The sequence below is a fragment of the Syzygium oleosum genome, unplaced genomic scaffold (assembly GCF_021117445.2).
Source record: "Syzygium oleosum isolate NSW1041296 unplaced genomic scaffold, Sole_v2.1 Sole_v2.10, whole genome shotgun sequence".
NCBI lineage: Eukaryota > Viridiplantae > Streptophyta > Magnoliopsida > Myrtales > Myrtaceae > Syzygium > Syzygium oleosum.
The window spans coordinates 3,513,370-3,534,972 of record NW_026607494.1 but is presented as its reverse complement, the minus strand read 5'-3'; the positions used below and the strand labels follow the sequence as shown (position 1 = coordinate 3,534,972).

The following is a 21,603-nucleotide window of genomic DNA, read 5'->3' as shown; positions in this document are numbered from 1 at the left end:
CTAGATTCTCTTCATTTTTTTTTTCGATCATTACTTTTTATACGAATAAAAATGCAATGGAAAAGTTAAGCAGTATTCGTCCCAAACGATTAATAATTTTCCTCGTAACTCACTGCCATATTTTTAAATCTTTATACTCGAGAGATGGATAATGGGAAAATTGCGTAAATGTAGACAATTCAAATTTCCTATCATGGTTAAATTCGGAATAATAAAAGGAAAAATAGACACAAATTCCGAATATTTCCCCCTTAAATATAAGATTTTTGGGCCAATTTTAAGGCCCATTTACCTGCGCTCCGGTTCGGCCCACTCCCGTCGTCGTCTTCTCCATCATCAACCGTCCCGCGCCCAAAGCTAAAACCCTAACCACCAACCCGAAAGAAGAAAACCAGTCAGTCTTAAACACTCGCGCAGGCCTCCGGCGCAGGTCTCCGGCAAGTCCGCACCGCCATGGCTCACACAGCAGAGGTCGACTCTCTCTCTCTCTCTCTTCCACGCTTGTGTCCCTCCTCCTCGTCCTAGCGATGTCGCTGCTTCGAAAATTTCGAGCTTTTCTTCTTGTTTTTTTGCGATTCTTCGGCGGCTTTTCGACTGGCTATCCGCAGTGTTGGTGAATTTTCTTCCTCTTCTTTTGGCGTCGCAGGGTGTGTCGGAGACCGTCGAGGCGGTCAGCTTCGGCTTCCTGACGGACGAGGAGGTGAGGAAGCAGAGCTGCGTGAAGGTCACCAACAGTGTCCTGCTCGATAACGTCGGGAGGCCGGTGCCCGGCGGGCTCTATGATCCAGCGATGGGGACGCTGGACGAGAGAATGGCGTGAGTTGTCTGCTGCTTTTTTTATTTGCTTCTCTTTTTTACAGTTCTGGCGCTAGTGACGGTGCATACTGCATTGGGTCTGTGTTGGGTCTGCGCGTGTTTGTTTTCTGGTGAAATTCAAGTGGTGGGGTGGTTGATGTTCAAACTGCTTCGCCTCTTTTTGCAGCTGTAAATCTTGCGGCCAGCGGTCGTTCAATTGCCCCGGCCATTGCGGCCATATTGACCTTGTTTTCCCGGTCTATAACCCCTTGCTATTCAACACGCTCTATAACCTTCTAAAGAGGACCTGCTTCTTTTGCTTCCATTTCAGGGAAAGTAGGATGCAGGTAATTCCTCGGCACCTGGTGTCGATATTGCTTTTTACTCCCGATCACGGGAAAAACGAGTGCATGATTAGTATTGCTGCTTGTAATTTTCGTTTTTTGATGGATTTACATTATGGCTCCATAGATATTCTTTTCTCGTGGTGTCTGGTGACATGCTTCTTAATGCTGCTGTTTTGTATGACAAAGGTCGATGCATGTGTTTCCAAATTGGAACTCATTGCAAAAGGTGATGTTGTTGGCGCAAAAGAACTGGATCCCAAGTGGGTTAATTCTTCGCTCCCAGAGGCTAGTGATGGGGGTGACATGCAGCACGACAGCTCTGAGCATCAGAAGCAGGGAGGATGGACCTCACTTCAGTTCAACGAAGCGATGTCAGTTTTGGATAAGTTTTTGAAGCCAACGTATAAGGAGTGTAAGAACTGCAAAGCTAAAAATCCTGCGATCAGTAAACCTACTTTTGGCTGGTTCCACATGGTATGGCTGTTGAGATATGCCTTTTGAGAATTCTCGATGAGGGAAAGTCTTTTATAAATGTGCATGCTTTTTCGTATTCGTTGGTTATTATCATTTTGATTTATCTGTCATTGTTATGGGTTCATTTTAGTTCGTTGATTGCATGCTCTCACTTTTGGTGCCTGGACTAGCCAGTGTTTGTGTATGATTTACTGGAATCTAAGTAGACTTATCGCTACTCAAAATTTTCACGTTTAGTCAAGAATATATGCTGACAGTTAACATGTCAGAAAACACACACCATAGTGAAAAGGAATGAATATATGAACTGGGGCTTGGTCTTCAATGCTAACTCAAGTAGGGAGTAGATACTTGGAGATTATTAAAAAGCCTGGGAAGAAAAAAGTGACTGTGTCACCCCAAAAGCGCATTGCTTCGGTGGCTTGAGTTTTTGAATTGTCTCCATCCATGAGTTTATGAGCAGAAGTGAGTAATAGTAGTGTATGTTGTTTTTTCTTCGGTAATTTTTAAAGTTGTTTGAGAATCTCCAGAAGGTGAGTTGAAATATATTGTGGAAAATACATTAGTGACGGAAGCTTTCTAGAAATTTGGTACCTATGTCAGTCTGACTTTTCTACCTAGGTGATGCACCAATGCCTATAGGATTTGACATTGGCGTGGCGTTAATATCAGAACATCATATTGCAAACTCAACAATCGTAAGTTTCTTGTCTTATTGTTAAAAATTATAAAGAATCTAAATCTCCCTTAAAATGATATGAACAAAGATTTTCAAAAATGCGTCATTCAAGTTTTACATGCTTATATGCCAAGTCCATGTCCAACGGTCAACGTGTCTCGCATCATGATAAATAGACAAATCAAACACCAAGATCCAAATTCATACTTGGCACCACTACCTGAGTCTGAGTGACATAGGAGGCTACTAATAGCTTTTATAACTAAGCAGCTGAAGTTTGATGTTTAAGTGTCATCTTAGTCTTAGACATCCTCATTGAGCAACTTCTGTATGCCCTGTCTATTGCCCTTCGATGACACATTTAATGATAGCCTAATCTGAAGTTTGTTCTTATCTGTGTGGATTTTGGAGTTCATTCTTAAGCGAAGGCCAATTTCAGTCTGCGTCGGCCATGGCTGCATAGTTTCTATTGCTTGCACTTTTAAAATGAACCTAATCTGCTATCTCTTTTTTCATGTTTTGATATATTATGTGAATTTCAAATTCTTTCTCAAGTGAATGCCAAGTCTTGGCTGGGTATGCGTGGCTGCTTGATTTGTTTTGCTTACATTGTTGTGCTCGGCGCAAATTGCTTCCTTACTGTTTCTCTTATTATGCCTGCATTAAGAAATTCCACACAAGTAATTTTTACCTTTTGGGTTGAACAATAGAGTGGCATGACCGGAGCTCAAACTAGAGGAAACATTATTAGAGGGAACAAGCTGGATGGGCCATTTCTTGATGGAGCTGACGAGGAAAATATGTCCGAGATGGAAAATAGTGAAGGTGTTGGCCTCCATGATAATGGCAGAAATGAATCTGAAACTCAATCATCCACTTTTGTATCTCCTGACAGTATTGGCATTGCAAAAAAAGGGCACAGAAGAAAGGGCCAAAGTTTATCTGATGAGTATATCAAGCAGAAGAATTTTTTCGCAAGACCTTTATTGCCAGTAGAGGTTTGCTAATTTCTATCATTGATCTGGCTTCACTCTTGTCTGTCTGCATAAGAATTTTAGATTGTCCACATATGCACGAATTCTTCATTTTTGCTGATGTTGCATACCGTTTTTTTATAGGTTATCGAAATTATGAAACTTCTGTGGGAGAATGAAGCACGACTGTGCTCATTTATCAGTGACATACAGCAGCAGGGTTCCGGGAATAGAGCAACTCACTCTATGTTTTTCTTGGGGACTGTTCTTGTACCTCCCATCAAATTTCGTCCCCCGTCTAAGGGAGGTGATTCGGTAAGTGATCTTCATTTCTGCACAAATTTTGCCATCGTTAGGATAGAGTGGCGACAATAATGTAGCTCTGATTTTGTTGTTGATGAACCAAGAAAACAAACAGTTGTCATTCTCTGCTTTTTAGTTCTCAGTTCTTACATTTAGAATCTTACTGGTAGTTATGGAGAAGCATATAATAATTTTAGTAGATATGGAAAGAGAAAGAAATGGGTGTGGGGAGGGGGGGGGGGGGATTTTCTTTGTGCATGCTTCGTCTTTAACAGTCCTATTCTTGTGTTGCGCTGCCTGTCTAAAGTGAAGAGAAGTCTGGCATTGTTTTGAGGCTTGCTACGGAGATGGCAATGTCTTTTCTCATTATCATGCTTAAAACTAAATGACCACTAGGCATCAAAAAATGGTTGTTGTCTTTTGTTTTCTCTTTTTTTTTTGTTATAATTCCAATCATGAATAAAGAGGATGGTGCTAGGAGTTCGGCAGGGTATACCTTCATTCCTTATCAATCAAATTTTTGTCACAAAGAACAGAATTTATGTAAGCTCTGAATTGAGGAGATCGATTTAATTCTTGTGTAGTTAACTTTGACGCAGATTAAGAGATGCATCATGATTAGTAACAATAAGTCAATTGAACTGGTGAACTAAGGTGTTTGTACTTTGCAGTATGTTTATGTTTTCCAGTATTGATTAAATTAACCTCCAAATTTTTATCAAACCACAAGATTGGAGATATTGATAATTTTCTCACCCACACGAATTAACCCAGATGGATGAAGTGGATAAGCACTTTTGCTATTTGTGTATTGCACAATGCTTTCGTCTTGTGGCAATTAAGGTAGGAGGAATTTAAAGGCGAGGAAAGAAAGAAAATTAGAGTTTCCCTCTTTTATGTGGGGTAGACTGAAGCAAGATGATATTAATCGAATTTGGGCTAATTATTGTCTTTTTTTCCTTTTTTTATAAGTATAGTGAAGAGCATTAAGGTTTGTCCTATCTATAGCCTGAAAAGAATTAAAAATTCGTAAATAGACTGGTTTTAAGAGGCTATCGCCATAATGCCAGAAAAATAAGGTTCTAAGCCATCTAGCCTTTACATTTGTTTTAGAACTTTCCTTATTTTTGAAAGCCCCTCCTATGTCTTTTGAGAATGTACTATGTGGAGAAGAAAGTTCCAGTTAAAATGGTCAAATTTCTTCTCAATATAGAGTTTAACGATAACACTAGGGACAGCTGATTTTAGAAGGCTATCAAGGCATTGGTCAGTTGATTGAAACAAAATCAAGAATTTTTCTTCATGTAACAAAATCATTTTGATAAGCAGAAACAAGCTTATTGACAACAAATCTTAGCCATTTAGCCAGCACTTTAATGGCAATCTGATATACTAGGCATTCATTATTGACTAAAACAAAATCAAGAATTTTCCTTCCTGTAATCAAAAGAAATTTCAGAAGCAGAAACCAGCTTATAGATGAAAATTTTCAGGCAATCAAATAGCACTTCAGCATTAATACCATTTACAGAAATTACAAGGCTAATGAGCCTGAAATCCTCTTTATCAAAACAAAGATTTTAGATGGCCCGGAACTTGTAGCTTCTACGCTCTCTTAATACGTCAAATCTCATCAGGTTGCCTGAACATAACAATACAAGATGTCCTCGGAGATGCTCATTGTCATGCTTATGTTTCTAAAAACACTAGGTACGAAGTTGCTGAACATGATTTTTTGGTCATCTCTTTTATCTTACCTTTGATCTTTATTGGTCAGCTTATAATAGGTTTGAGGGATTATGTTGCTGCTCTCTGACAGTCTGATGCATCTTTATCAAATTTAGGAATGGAGAATGATGGGTCCACCTGGACAGTCAGAGTAGTTATAAGTGTTTGATTAGGGGAGGAAAATACTACAGATGAAATGCACAACCTCCAAACCTGACACTCAGTAGTTATAAGTAGTGAGTGACTATCTTCCGTGATCAGATTATCTAAGTTATGCAATAGCGATACTATTTGCTATTAATTTTCAAGAGAATGTTGAATGTCCAAATGGCTTCTTTTAAGATCGAGCAAACTCAAACAACTTGAAAAGCAGGAATTGTTGGCTTCTAGGACGTATCTGTGCTGATCGAAATTGTAAGATTTGGTTTTGATTGCAAAGTTTTATCTAGCTAGACCTCAGATTCACTCTGCATAATACTGGATGCACATCTATGTTTGGGATCTAACAGAGTAAGAATCGCATGTTGTCGTCTGCATGTTTGCCTGGTTATGTGTTTATGGAGAGGCTGGCTGCCTGAGATGACAATTTTATGATAGGTAAGTACTTGGGCTAAGAAGATTGAGATGCTGGATCAACTTCCTAGCCCATTGTAGCAGCGGAAAGATTTTTTTGCTCTGATCTTGGCTTTCATGACATCCCTTCATAGGTTATCTCAGTAATACTGAATTTAGGAACCGGAAGGGGTCAAATGGCAATGCAAAGTCATACTGTATTCTTCTTAAACTGAGTTTGCATCTGTAGAATATAGACTACATGGTTATGCTCCTCTATGATCTCTGTACAATAAGCACATATCATAAGGCATTATTTGTGTTGGAGCCTCATTCTATAGTGGAAATTTTTTCTTGCTTGAAAAGTTTTTTGAGCTTATAATTTTTTCAGTGATATGTTCCATCTTAGTGTTTAAGTTGTTCCCTTTTTTTCAGGTGATGGAACATCCACATACAGTTCTATTGGGGAAGGTATTGCAGGCCAACATCTCCTTACGGAATGCTCATATCAATGGGCCGCAACGTGCATTTATTAGCCGGTGGATGGATCTTCAACAATCGATAAATGTACTTTTTGATAGCAAAACTGCTACAGGTCAGTGTGTTTCTGTCATTTTGTTTCCAATGTAGCTTTAGCATCTTGAAGCTTAAGTTGGTAGACATAGCATTTCCTTGTTAAGCAGTTGTTTGAGTGCTCTAACAGTTTTAGTGCCTCATTCCATGTTCAAGTGCATAGACAAGAAACAGTAAAGAGTTCCTTCTTTGCAACCGTATGAAACCAAGTGAAGATTATGTCCAAGGTCTCCAAAGGTCAACGGTTTCTTTCTTTAGTCCCCAATCTTTGGTTCTTAGTCCCCATTAGTGTCGAATCTAGATCACAGTTCTTTTATGGCAGCTAAATCACAATCTAACTACCTAGCTGATACAGAGGTTGCAAACTATTTCAAGTATATCCTTGGAATCTCAGTCATTTCAAGGCAAATGAGGATTGAGGATCAAAATCACACCAAATTGAAAGCTTAGGGCTTCTAATCTTAGTTTTGAAGACAAGGTAACAAACTGAATTGAAGATCCAATCTTTGCAGACCGTGATCCTTTCTAAAATCAAATCATCCTATTAATAGATCATGATAAATAGGACTCGGCCATGAAATGGTAAATAGAACTTTCTTCCAATTTTTATCAGCTTAAAAGCAGAAATTTTGTTTCTAAGTGCTGTCTTGCAGAGTAGAGTCTCGTTGTTTTTTTACCTGGAAAGCACTATGCTATGCCCATTTAGGTCGGTAAGCAAGCTGCAGAAGAAATTCACACTAATTAAATTGGTTGTTTGGGCTGGAGTGCATGTTTGGATTCTCTTATGCACCTAATGATCTATTGACAGGAAATGAATAGTTTTTCCCCTGTGGTAGGTCGAGGTCAAAGAGATGTGGCTTCAGGTATATGCCAGTTGCTGGAGAAAAAGGAAGGCTTGTTCCGGCAGAATATGATGGGCAAGAGAGTTAATTATGCATGTCGATCTGTCATTTCTCCTGATCCTTACTTAGCGGTTAATGAAATCGGCATTCCCCCTTATTTTGCATTGAGATTAACATACCCAGAGGTAAGCATGAAGAATTCTGCACTCCAGTTCATATAGGGTGTATTTTACTTCAGATTCTATTGTAATGTAGTGCAAGTTCTGCTGATATGCGATGGATTTGATTATTGGTCTAGTAAGGTATTAATGTTCCCGAAATTAAACCTAGAATACATTTATGCTTAACCAGCATAATGTACTATGACACTTTATGATGGGGAGGTTGGTTTAGTGCTTGTTTCTCATTGATTAGATCTATGTGGATTATCAATTAATATGTTTTGGAAGAGGTGTCCATCTACTTGTCTGGGAAGTGAATCTATTGCATGCTTGATGCAGCGCATTAGGTCTTCAGTACCTCTCGTGAAACCTAACCTATTCTGTAGTTTTTACTATCTAACTGCTATTGTGTTCACGACTTGAGAAGTGTGGTTGAAGATTCATTTTTCCTTAAATTATGCGTTCTTACTATCTGGTGTCGTGAAAATATTGTTCTACTTCCAAATAAAATTGTAAAATGGTTTTCGTTTCAAATTTATCGTGAAAGAATAAGATGATCTTTAAGCCCTCTTGCAAATTAAATCCAACTGTCAGTGTAGCTTTGTTCATCGTTAAAAAAATTGCAGCATGTTTTATGGAACTTTTAATATCTGGAGATATCTCTATATTTTGGGGTTTGTCTAACAGTTGTTACCAAGAGGAATAAGGAATAGATTTAGTGACGGTCTTTCCTTCCAGGGAACTGTTTCTATTTGTACTTTCTACTTCCCCTTCCCCTTCTACCTATGTGTAAAGCAAAGAAATATTTCTTTTCCATTCACATTATTAGGAAAATTTGTGTTCAAATCACTAGGACTCCAGATCTAATGCTGAAAATTTGGCAGTAAAAAGTTTATATCCCAACCATAACAAAATCTTAGATGCTCGATAATACTACATTACTAATTGGTGTTGCCTTCTTTTGCATGATATCTGATTATATTTGTTTTAGTCTAATGATCTTGATGGAGTTTTTCCTTTTGGCTCAACGCCTATAATGACAGAGAGTAACTCCTTGGAATATTGTTAGTTTGCGGAGAGCTATTATTAATGGCACAGAAATTCATCCAGGAGCAACGCACTACATTGACAAGTCATCTACTCTTAAACTACCACCAGCTAGAAAAGGTCGAATTTCAATCTCAAGGAGATTACCTTCGTCGAGAGGGGTTGTCACGCAAGCTGGCAAGAGTTCAAATAATGAGTTTGAAGGCAAAATTGTATATCGCCACTTGAGAGATGGAGATATCGTTCTGGTCAATAGACAGGTACTCCGCAGTAGTACATACTTGACAGTATTCATCTCGTGTTGCTTGCTTGGATACTAAGAGAAATGTGGCCCTTCTCTTGAATTTGTTTACAATGCTCCTTTGGCTTATCAGCTCTGGCTACCTCTTTTTTATGGACTTACATAAGACATTGTACTTTCTCCTGTGTCATAGAGAATGCATGTTCTTCCATGTCAGCAGTTTGGCCCCAGCTGTTGTTCAGATGCTGCCTTATGGGACTGTTGTATAAAAATTATCTGCCAAATTGTTTTGGCAATTTCTTCTGCTGTTTAATTGCTGCAGAAAGACCAATTCATGACCAGCAGGAAGAAAGATTTCTCGTTACTTGTGCCAATTAACAAGCTAGTCTCTTTGTATTTTTCTTTTATGCTTCGTTGCATACGTAATTTTTGTGGCATGATGTGGTAGCTGTTATGGGGAATGATTTAGTTTTTGCATTGGAGAAATATTCTAAAAGGGATACTATAACTCATTGATAGTCAGTATTTGCATTTTGGAAGAGACACGGCTCTTATCATATCTATTTTTCAACATGATCGAGAAAGGTAAATAAACCTCAGCAGCTTATATCAAGGCCTTATTTTAAACATTTTGGGGTTCTAGTGTATTTTTATGCTGATATTACGCTGTAGATATCGATATGTTACTTGAGCATTCTTCCGTTCAGCATATAGTTGTTCTCCGGAGCAATTTTGGCTGCTGGTGAGTTGAGTATGATGGGGTGGTCACTTTTAATTGCCTTTGATTTTTATGTCTTTGTAGATAGTAACTTCGCTGATCTTTCTCTCTTTTTTGACGCTGGGAGAAGAAAGAATGTGCACTGTTTTTTTAATTTTCGGGAGTGGTTGGGGTTTACCACTTTCTTTCTGTGGGGGTGATGCTGTGCTAGGAGTAGAGTCTTATTGTCATGTCATTTGGGCTTATGCTTTTTCTCGTTAATTGATTCTTTTCAGCCATTAACATGGGATTAATGGCATGAATCAAATCAACAATTACACGTAAATTGAATGCCATGGCGTGAATGCTAAAATTTAGAGAAATGGCATTTGCTAACTGCTTTGCTTGAATTACCATATCCATATTTGCTTTATAGCAACAATCCTTTATAGAACCTAAACTTATGAATAACTTTTCATTTAGTAGATCCTGCCTATCAATTTTCCTATGCACACCAGCAGCCTAGCACATTCTTGTGATCAATTTGGTAAAGTTAATAACAACTTTTCTTTTATGCATACTCTAGTTTGACATTCCGAACTGCCAGGCAATGCCAGAACAGATCTGAAAAATCACTAATGACAAATTTCCAGATTTGTCAATTATTGATGCGTGAAAGTTAGGCTGAAATCGGTTGTGAATAGCAATAGTTCATTAATCTTTTTGTTGAGTAACTCTTGTTTGTAAGATGATGAGATTCAGGAAATAAATGAGAGATGATTGGCTGTTGAATAGTTTACTCTGGGTTCAAAGAGTAGTCTGAGACTCAGGGTGACATACATGATCAATTCTACCTTTTCAAGGTTCTTTTAGCCATAAAAGCGTCAAACATCCCAAGGTTGTAGAGCTTCCTGTTTTATTTCATGTGTAATCCTCTCTATGTTTTGTGTTCCTATGAGTAAACTCGGGAGGCAATGTACAAGTAAATATTCCTCTCTACGTTTGAAGGACCATAATAACTTCATATCTTAGGTACAGGGACCAAGAGCGTTCATGTGATAAATAGAGACTTAGAGGGACTCAAGTGGGCCCAAGAATATACTGCGGGAATTAAGATGTGAAATTTCTTAGTATAAAGGCCAAACTTTTCTTTGATGTAAAATGCATGGAGAAAAGTATAGCAGTACTGTTATTGATAAGACATGCTAATGTTGTACTTGTTTTTCCTAATTACTCACGACTTGAACCATTGTCTGTCAGTAAGTGCCACTGTCCTTCCTTGGCCTTGATGAAGTTTGATATTTCTGCCATGCAGCCTACACTTCACAAGCCTAGTATAATGGCACATGTTGTTCGTGTATTGAAGGGGGAGAAAACACTTCGGATGCATTATGCAAATTGCAGGTTGGCCAGATATAGACTGCTCTATTTTTTAAGGTTCATTTTGTAATTGTTAGTGAGACCTCATTCAGACATTTTGTTTGTGCTCTTTCAGTACATACAACGCTGATTTTGATGGTGATGAAATGAATGTCCATTTCCCACAAGATGATATTTCACGTGCTGAAGCTTACAACATTGTGAATGCAAACAATCAATATGTTAAACCAACCAATGGCTCTCCTATTAGAGCATTGATCCAGGTTCCATTTTTTTGTCAATCAACTTTCCTTATTATTAACCTCAGTTTGATATAACTATTGTCTTTATTCTGTCAGGATCACATAGTCAGTGCGGCAATTCTTACAAAGAAGGATACATTTTTGAATTACAATGAATTCAATCACCTCCTTTACAGTTCAGGAGTTTCTGCTGCTGGATCAGGTCCTTTCAGGAAACTTGGGAAAAAGGTGGCAGTTGATTTCGAAGAGAATATGCTCTGCCCCGTGCCTACAATTTTGAAACCAGAACCTCTCTGGACAGGAAAACAGGTCATAATATGTCATATGGCAGATTCTTGATACATGTGCGTAAAGATTCATCAAATCAATCTAGATGGGAAGCAAAATAAATTTGAAATTGATGGACTGTTGTACAATAATTTGTCTTTTCCTTTTTTCCATTCCGTAATAGCACATGCGCTCGGAGACCTATCATGGATCATATATGCATACTGACAATTACTGTTTCCTCCTTTCTTTGCAGTTGATTGCTGCAGTTCTAGATCATTTAACTAGAGGTTACCCGCCATTTACTGTGGAAAAGCAGGGGAAGATACCATCTGACTTTTTTAAAAGAAAACTTGGCAGGAAGATAAGTGAACCAGGAAAGAAAGATGCGATTAATCATAAACCCAGTGAGAAAAAGGGGACTGACAAGGATAAAGTGAAGGAACAGGACAAGCCAAGAGAATTTATGCAAGATGAATTGAAAAAAAATGAAGAGCCTGGTGAAGATACTGTGTTGATATTCAAAAACTACCTAATCTGTGGGGTCATTGATAAGGCTCAGTTTGGTGACTACGGTCTAGTCCATACGGTTCAGGAGCTTTATGGTTCAAATACTGCAGGAATTTTGCTATCTTCATTTAGTCGGTTATTTACAGCTTTTCTTCAGGTAAATGGCTGTTGAATAAGCATGCAAGTTCCATTATTAAATCTTTATGGTGGTTTGCTCTATCAAGTTCATGAACCTCCATAATTTGATCTTGATGATTCAGATGCATGGTTTCACATGTGGAGTAGATGATCTTTTGCTGAGTAAAGACATTGATGAAAAAAGACAACAACAACTTGAAGAATGTGAAAGATGTGGAGAGGAAGTACACCGCGAGGTTGTTGGGGTTCAGAAGAAAGGTTTCATAGGTGTGTTACTTTCTTGCAAGTATTATGGAAACAAATCCGTTACTTTCTTTGGCTGTTGATCTAGTTAGGTTCTTGTTCCTTTTTAAGCTTATCCTGCTTACAACCAGTAATATCGTATTCGGTACTTCTATTGATAGCCTCTTTATTGTGCATAGTGATATCCGTATCTGTTGCTTGAACACTATAATTCTCCGTCCCATAAATCTAGCAGCAGGCTGCCAGATGCATAAATCTGGATCATGTTTGATGTTATGCTCTTTCTTTTAATTAAATATAAAAGGTTGATTTTTTTCTGTTCCATCCCTCTAAGTTCTTTTCTTCCTGAATGCTGTATTTTCAGCATCTAGCTATTGAAATGGGCCTACATTTTGCCAGACATAATTACAGGCTTTGGATGGCTGGCCGTAAGTAGCAGTTTTCAGGTTTTTTGCGGGCTTGGTCCAATACTTCTAGATGTAGTGTAGTCATCTTTGTCGGAATTTTGTGTCTTTGTATTAGATTGATTATGTGCTTGAGATCGGGTGGCTAATAATGTGATTGTGTGACAGACCCAGCAGAACTTCAATTAAAAATTGAAGAAGTAATACGCGGCAATGGAGATTCAGCCCTGACCAATCTAGATAGGAGGATGATTAGTAGGCTAAATGAGTTGAGTAGTAAAAAGATCGAGAAGAATTTGCTGTCTGAAGGGTTATTCAAGCCCACTGGGAAGAATTGCATTTCACTGATGACTATATCTGGGGCCAAAGGGGGTACTGTAAGTTGCTTGTCTTCTCTACATGTTCTTCATCTTCATGTTCCAATTCTTCCAGTATCTGGTTAATATATCCTCCGTGGAATGATCGTGACATGCATTTCCACCTGCTTTTATGACTGGCTTGACTTCACCCAGCTGTGTTGAATGTTTTTAGAAGATAATTGGAATTCTTTTGCCTATGGTTTTCATTGACTTGAGTCTTAGACATCACGATAAAGCTTGGACGGTTTGACTTGACTCAGTGATGTATTCAACTCAACTTAAATACAAGATCTAGGCGGCATTTTCTTCTTAATCATCTGAGAAGTAGAAAAGAGACTACTATAGGATGTTGGTAACAAAATGTCAGACGTTTAAATAGGAAATGAGCATTAGAATATCTGATGAGGCTACATGCTGACAGTTTAAAGACTCAACTCTGATTGTCTGGAATGTTAAGAGCTCCATAGGTCCAAGATACCGGTTATGAACAAATTGAAACAATTATAGCTGCTAATAAGCCATTCCATCACCTCTTTTTGATTGCGGAGGTTATTTAGTTCTATTGGATGGTTCTGTAAGTTTACAGAGTGATATTGTGTGCATAAATAAGAAGAAAAGCAGTTCTCGTCGCTGATTTACTCTTGTGATCCTACAACTTTCCAATCTTGAGGTTGACCTAGAATGAATTTTTGAGTGATCAAGATTGATCTTTCCTAATTGTTGGATCATGCCTATGGTTTGGCCCGCAATGCTGATGACTATGCTTATAACTACATTTATGTTCATACAAGGATGCTGGGACATCAATGCATTTATGAAATTAATCTCTGAAACTTGTATATTTTTTAATAAATCCATCAAGTGACACGAAATCTATCAAACTAGGTCCAAGTTTGACAAAGTTCTCTGATTCAGATTTCTAGTTCATTGGTAAATGTTTCGATACATTAATACTTTCGGCACTCTTAGAAATTCCTATTTTTGCCTTGACAGGCAAATTTCCAGCAAATATCTTCTCATTTGGGTCAACAGGAGCTAGAAGGCAGACGAGTCCCTAGAATGGTTTCTGGAAAGACTTTGCCCTGCTTTCCTCCTTGGGATTGGGCATCTCGGGCTGGAGGCTTTATAATTGATCGGTTTCTTACTGGTCTGCGGCCTCAAGAATATTACTTCCATTGTATGGCTGGCCGTGAAGGGTAATTTGCTTACAATCTCATTTGTTGGATAAGATTTTTCAAAAGTCAATTGATCATGGAATCTTGAGACGGTTATGTGGATATGTTGGCATGTTTATTTTTCATTTCACCGAAGTTGTAAGTGATCTTTGGACTTTGTGGGAGAATGCAGTGAAAATAAAGATGATCACGTCATTTCGGTTATCTTTATCTTTTTGCAGCAATGAATTCCTCTGTTGAAACTTATGGTGACTTTTGTTTTCACTCGAATATAATGATTAATAGATAAGTAGTAGGATCTAAGAATAAATTATTCATAAAAAAGTGCTTTTATAAAGCCTTATTCCAAAACTACATGCAATCGCGGTGTAACATAATGTGACAGAACGTGACACAACTCGAGCTGCCATTGTTAATGAAAAGCAGATCTTAGGATTAACCTTCATTTCTTACCTTGATGAAATCACCAGTGTGATACCATAAAGGGGCACAGCTGCATTTGGAGCAGAAACTTGTGCTGATAAATCTTTGGAATCATGTCTATGAAGTCCTTTGGCTTGAGAATTAGCCTCCGTGTTATATCTTGTCTGGTGGCGTCAGATGTGAAATCCTTTCAAATGGTTGAAGTTTCAGTGGTGTAAAAGAGAACCAACTGGTAGTGTGAAAAAAAAAAAGAGGGGGGTGGGTGGGGTTTGCGGGCGGGGTGGGGTTGGTGTTTGTAACTATGAATCTTTTGGTAAATCTATTTGATGGTTCAAGGCACTACTGACAGGACATTTTTAGAAGTAAATTTTGAATATAGAGAGTGGTAGTCAGAGGAGGATTATGACATGTATTGCTGGTACAGAATGCCTCATCTAATTAGTTACGAAATGCGAGTCTACTAAATTGAACAATGGGGTTTGACCAAATTGAGTTTTTTTCTTTATATACTTTAAGCATTAGCTAGCCCTTGCTTTTAGTTCTCTGTCCTTTAAGTTTGGCTACATGTTTCCAGATTCCTGTTTTCGCCAATGGGTAAGGACAAAAGTGACTTCATTTTTGTCTAATATGTTGTCGACTTTGGTGATTTCTCTGCTCTGTGACTGCTGCATACGAAGGTCTGAATACTAATTGAATGATTAACTACTTCGAGAACAAATTGGAATGCGCATGGGAGTTCTTTTAACAAGAGTTGTAATGTGGGAATCATTCATAAAATTTGAAGTTGGCTTGAGATGGCACATAGATACATGCTTTGAGAAATTGGTGTGGTGTCCAATGAAATTGACATTAATTGTGATTTTGCCTGATTTTATATCTTTTTTGGCTTTTCCGCAGGTTAGTCGATACAGCAGTCAAAACATCTCGCAGTGGGTATCTGCAGAGATGCTTGGTAAAAAATCTTGAATGCCTAAAAGTTTCTTATGATCATACTGTCCGAGATGCGGATGGGTCCATAGTGCAATTTTATTATGGAGAAGATGGTATTGATGTCCATAAAACAAGCTTTGTGGCAAAATTTGATGCCCTATTGGCTGTAAGAGCTTTGATCTGGTTGACTCTGTTTTTGTGAGACCTATTCTTTCTTTTATCATTGATAATACCTTCATTATTATCACGCAGAATCATGACATTATGAAGGCAAAGTATTCCACTGAGCTTCGCAAATCTAATGGCTACATCACAGATTTGCCGGCAGCTCTAAAGGACAAAGCAAAAAAATTCATGTGTGATAGGAATCTTTCGGTTCCTGAATTAGCAAAGAACGAGATATTAAAGCCAGAAGACTTTTTGAAGTCAGTGGAACAAAAATATTTTTCAAGTCTTGCACAGCCTGGAGAACCAGTTGGCATAGTTGCTGCTCAGTCTGTTGGAGAACCATCAACACAGATGACGTAAATATGCTTTTTTTGCTTTCTATGAGTTGATTATCTTTGAACATATATCATGCAGGCTATGTTATTCATGCTTGCTTTTGTTAACATGCATATGGCTGGGGATCCAGGTTAATTCTCGCAATTACATTGATTAACCATATTATTGAGTTATGTAATTGAGTTAACTAAGTTATTACATGTAATTGACATAGAATTTGAGGTTGAGATTGCAGTAGTGTCACTTCAGAAGCTGAAGTTTAGTGCTTAGAATCTATGATGGTAATGGATTTGTGTCTTGTTGAGATCAGCTTCCTTGTGTCTTTTTGAGATTAACTTTCATCGCTCCTCCCTAGTTTTATATTCGGTTTCTTCTCAATGAAATGATTTTTCCCATTTTGCCCTGAATAAGAAACTCCTGATAAAATCAGAACAATAAAACGAAATATTTTCTGAAAGCTCTTTGGTTCAATATTTCTCTGAATTCCCACTCCCTTTTTCATTTTGTCCTATGGTGTACTTTTAGAGTATCTGTTGTCAAACTTGCATTAATGCATGTTTAGGTGTGGGCTAATACACTTTTTGTTGGGGCTGTCTTCTAAACGTACTAAAATTTATCGTTGAAATTAGGAAAAGGAACATTTAAATTTTTTGTCACTTGTGGATATAGACATGATTGCGTATTTTTCTTATTGTCAACACTTGCATTCACCTTATTTGCTTGTCTCTTAATTTTCTGATGACATGAAACGTTGTGGCTTTCCAGATTGAACACTTTTCATCATGCTGGTCGAGGAGAAATGAATGTGACACTTGGAATTCCACGCCTACAGGAGATATTAATGACCGCGTCCACTGATATTAAGACACCGATTATGACCTGTCCTTTATGGAGAGGGAAGTCTAAGTAAGCTGCTTTATTTACCTCTATGCTTTAGATGATATAAAATGTCAAGACCTAGAACTTCTCAGTGCATTAAGCCATTAGAAACTTAGGTAGACATTGGGGTTTGGAATTTCAACGAAAAGGTTTTGGTATGAGACATTCAATGGGGTGGACAGAGTCATAAGACAAAATCCATTTTGCATCATTTACTTGTTAAGAGCATCTTCATTATTTGGGTTGCGTTCATTATGGAGTTCTCGTCTCATTTATTCATATGCAACTTTGAGTCGACCTGCAGTTTCTTTAAATTATTTGACATTTTCTTTAGAAATCAAATTATCAAAAGTAATGTGAAGAGAACAATTATCTGTTTCCTAGCTTAGGTAGACATTGTTGTTTGATTGTATGTCACTGGTCACTTCCACTCATTTGAGAAGCAGCAGGTTGAAAATAATTCAGGGTCATTTATTGCCTAACCATCTGAATTTGTTGATTTAAGTTTTAACTGTTTACTCATAGTAGAAGAAACATCATATAGAAAAGTCATAGGTGCCTATGATTAAATTAGTAAACTGGTTTTCTAGCTTTCGAAATATCCATTGCGTTTCCACTTACAAGCTGTTTGTTGTGAGAGGATATTTAGAGGTGGTGGAAGTAGATACTTGAGTCAGTGAGTTGGATGGAGAAGTTATGTGTGTGTATGCAAGAGAGAGAGAGGGTTAAAAATTGCAGAGCCTTTCACTGTTTTAGGACTTGAAAGCATTTTCTCCCTAAAGAAGATAATTCAGTGGTCTTTCAAGTTTGTGCATGCAAGCATAGTTTAAGTGTTTGATGTTACTTATTCATATTTGTTGATTTTTATTCTTGTTCCATAAATTTAAAGAACTGTCATATCTTCTCAGCATGAAGTCACCTGCCTTATCTACTAATGGAGCATTTTCACTGCTTAGCCATTAAGTTATTTCCGGGTTTCGATTTGTTATGTATGAATGTAGCATGCGTTAGCTAGTGGCTTAATTTCTGTACTTATAAGCGAACATTTTAATACATTCCGGTTTTGGAAAAACCATATATATTATAAAGCTCTGCTGTTTTTTGTATTAGTTTTTAGACATTAAAAATTTTGGATGGCACTCATGGTGGGCTGATTGTTGAAGCCTCGAAGCCATGACATTGAGTGGCTTTATGCTTACTTTCTGTCCCTTGATTTTAAATTTTTTATTACTACTTACAAGAATGTGCATTTACATGAGAAGTTTCTATGTTTTATCTTATTGTATTGACAGTGCTTTGTGTCATTTGCAGGGATGATGCTGATTCTCTTGCTGAAAAATTAAAGAAAATCACTGTGGCCGAAATGATTGAAAGTATGGAAGTTGCGGTTGTGCCATTTGCAGTGGATAATCACCAGGTCTGCCGCATATATAAGCTGAAAATGAAGCTTAACAGTCCTAAATTCTGTTCAGTAAAACACTGTGAAGAGGTCTTAGAAGTAGTATACCTTAGGGAGTTGGAAGATGCAATTCAGAATCATCTTCTTCTGCTCTCCAAAATCAGTGGGATAAAGAATTTTTCACCAGATGTAAGACCCAAGACATCAAACGAGACTGATGAAGATGCGTCTGGTTCAGCTTCACTGCATGCTGAGGAGAGGAACTTAGATGACGATGGTGATGATGGTGATGATGGCAATGACAATGATGATCTCGGTTTTGATGGGCAAAAACGTAAAAAACAAGCTACAGATGAAATGGACTATGAGGATGGTTATGAAGAGGAACAGAATGAACCGGAGCTGTCTGCTGGATTAGAAACTGACGACGATCAGGCTAATGAAGTTGATATTGGCAAGGATGATGATGGAGTGCCAGGGACAGCACCAGAGATTGTGAGCCCTTCTAAAACAAAGAAAAGTAAGAAAAAAGCAAAGTCGGATGATGAAAGAAAGAACAGGGTTAGAACAAAAGTGATCAAGGAGTTTGACAGAGCAATTTTTGTGGCAGCAAAGGGATTGGACTTTGAGGTCCATTTCAGATTTTCTAATGAACCTCATGTATTGTTGGCTCAGGTAATTAATAGATTGTCCCCTTAAATTATTCGCAGACTCTTGGAACATGTCACGCTTTGATATAGATTTGCTATTTGTCTTCCGTGACCACCTTTATGATAATATGCTCATTTTAGTACTTGTACCCGTCTGTAAAACATTCTGTGTAGCATATTTCGTCTTCCTTGGCCTCTCTTTTGGACAATACTATCCTGTCGATGACCTTTTCTAGGACATGCTACATCCTGCTTCTTGAGGAAGCAACTTTGCCGTATATAATCTTGATTTGTGCTTGCGTCTCTTGTGGAATTTTGGGGAAATGAAATTTGCTTTTGGACTTGATCTTGGTGGCTTGTATTCTAGTTACTCAATTATTGCGAAGGTCACATTCTTGTTATTCATGCAGATTGCTCAGAAAGTGGCGAAAAAGGTGTACCTCAGGAGCTCTGGCAAGATCGAATCTTGTCAAGTGATTACTTGCAAAGAGAATCAAGTGATCTACTATGGGGAAGATCCCAAAAGAAGACAGAAAATTGAGGCCAAGGAGAAAGATGCGATTCCGGCGCTTCACACTAACGGAGCGGATTTTTGTGCATTTTGGCAAATGCAAGATAAGCTGGACATTAGATATATATATTCCAACCATATCCACGCGATGCTCACTACATATGGCGTAGAAGCTGCCAGAGAAACCATCATAAGGGAGGTGCAGAATGTCTTTGGTTCATATGGAATATCTGTGGATATCCGTCACCTCACCTTGATTGCGGACTTTATGACCCACACAGGTGGTTATCGTCCGATGAACAGGCTCGGTGGTATAGCAGAGTCCATATCGCCTTTCAGTAAGATGTCCTTTGAGACAGCTTCTAAGTTCATAGTTGATGCGGCATATCATGGGCTGGTCGACGACTTGGAGACCCCATCCGCTCGGATTTGCCTCGGGCTACCTATGAAGATGGGTACTGGATCTTTTGATTTATTACACAAACTTGAGTTATGAGGGGCATGATTTGATAGGAAAACTGCAATTAAATGGCTGTGGAGTTGGTAATGTATAGAGAGAGTACTGAGGTGGGCGATTTTGTCTGGACTGTTAGCCCTGTTTGTGTCTCAGATGTCGAAGGTCCATCTAACATTATTATTGATTGTTTCTCATTCATTGTGATAATGCATATCAGTTTTTAGTGCAACTTGAACTGTGATATCCTTTATGACAAAATCGACTTTGTTGTCGTTTGATGTTAAGCTTTAGCGGAAAAGCGTGATCTGTTTTGGTAGTGTGTGCTCGATGTGTCTGATCCGACGATTTGCTATATGGTAATGAAATGAAAATCTTTATTCAAGAATAGATCATGGAAAATCTTCAATCAGTGACATCTCAGAATATTAATTACAGAAAAATGAGTACAAATGACGAATTGATACGATACTCAGGATGATTCTCTCTTGCGAACTCAAGGAAATGGCACACTTATGATGACATGATGTACACACGCTACAAGTTCATGCCAGCTCTAAGTACACGATATCAGTAAGGACACTGTCGTATTACGTGGCAAGAACAAAAAAATTCTTCGAAGTAAGCTCACGTGAGCTGAAAAAAACCATGAACCAGGCTGAGAAGTACAGCACAGCAGACGAGAACGCAAGGAACAGAAAGACAGAAGCCGGCTCCAGTTAGCATCGCCGGCAAAGGCGCAATTTCCTGAGCTGCAGCCCCCGACACGAACAGCAGCACCACAAACGCAGCGAGTTTCGCGCCAGAACCCGACATTTTTGCTTTGTATAGTGAATTTTGTATCGGCGAGAGGGAGGCAGAGATTGAGAGAGGTGAATTTGTGGCCGCAGGGAGACGGAGCAAGTGAACATATACACATATGGAACGAGCATGTTCTTATAACATAAATAGCCGCACAGAAATGAATCAGATGCAACACCTACTCATGGAAAAGATGATGGCGAATGTGGTGATGAGTCGCTGAGTGCAGCGCCACCACGCGGTTGGGGACTCGCTTTAGCCAGCTAAAATCTCTGTAGCACCCGACTGACGTTTCCCATCCAACTCCTGGGGGACGTACGCTAACGAAGATGGAAAAACACACTATGTGGTACTGCTGGTTTCTTGAAACAGGTGCATCGAGATGGTCGCAAGCTACCAAACCTGAAAGAGACGTTTGACTCTTGTATGGTGGCGGTGGCAAATCCGAAACGAGGATGTGGCTCACGAAAGTGCACGCTTTTTGCTCACTTGCAGTCTGGAAATTAAGGGTTTCTTGCCGTTGTATGACGCTCTTCTTGGGAAAGATTTGTGTTTTGCTCTTGCATAACTTTGTTTGTCTTGGTTAGCTCAATGGAAGGTGGCTCGAATCGCGAGGCGAAGCGGCACTTGGCGGCGCCGAGTTAGGCATAGCCCAAAACTCGTTAACTATTTCGGCGAGGAAGTATGGATATTCCTATCAATCTTGGAGGTAGATTGACCTCTTCAGTTTACCTCTTGAGAGCACCGAGGCCAGGGAGAAAAGATTCATCACCAAGGGATGTGCAGAGTGAATAGCCTCTTCAATTTACCTGTTGAGAGGTCGGAGTAGCTTGACCCGACTTGATCTGACCTAATCCAAGATTGGCAAGCTCCCAATAGAAGTACTCGAAAACTCATGTATTGATCACCATACAAACCCTG

General features: G+C 38.6%; 1 protein-coding gene across 2 annotated transcripts; it reads left to right on the top strand.

Moving 5' to 3' along the window:
* The first annotated feature begins 414 nt into the window (after window positions 1–414).
* Window positions 415–20,113, top strand: LOC115678634 (DNA-directed RNA polymerase I subunit 1). 2 transcript variants are annotated; one of them, XM_030602021.2, is made up of 21 exons: window positions 415–471; window positions 647–816; window positions 983–1,142; window positions 1,329–1,616; window positions 3,006–3,293; window positions 3,414–3,584; window positions 6,288–6,447; window positions 7,262–7,452; window positions 8,472–8,735; window positions 10,729–10,817; window positions 10,909–11,056; window positions 11,132–11,344; window positions 11,559–11,969; window positions 12,073–12,217; window positions 12,766–12,974; window positions 13,950–14,152; window positions 15,452–15,650; window positions 15,737–16,008; window positions 16,754–16,894; window positions 18,179–18,941; window positions 19,327–20,113. In XM_030602021.2, the coding sequence occupies exons 1-21, from the start codon at window positions 454–456 to the stop codon at window positions 19,921–19,923; spliced, it is 5,100 nt and encodes a 1,699-aa protein (XP_030457881.2). In that variant the 5' UTR covers window positions 415–453; the 3' UTR covers window positions 19,924–20,113. The 2 variants fall into 2 exon arrangements, with proteins under 2 accessions (XP_030457881.2, XP_056171492.1); XM_056315517.1 differs by lacking the exons at window positions 415–471; window positions 983–1,142 and having other exon boundaries at window positions 694–816.
* The last annotated feature ends 1,490 nt before the right edge of the window (window positions 20,114–21,603 follow it).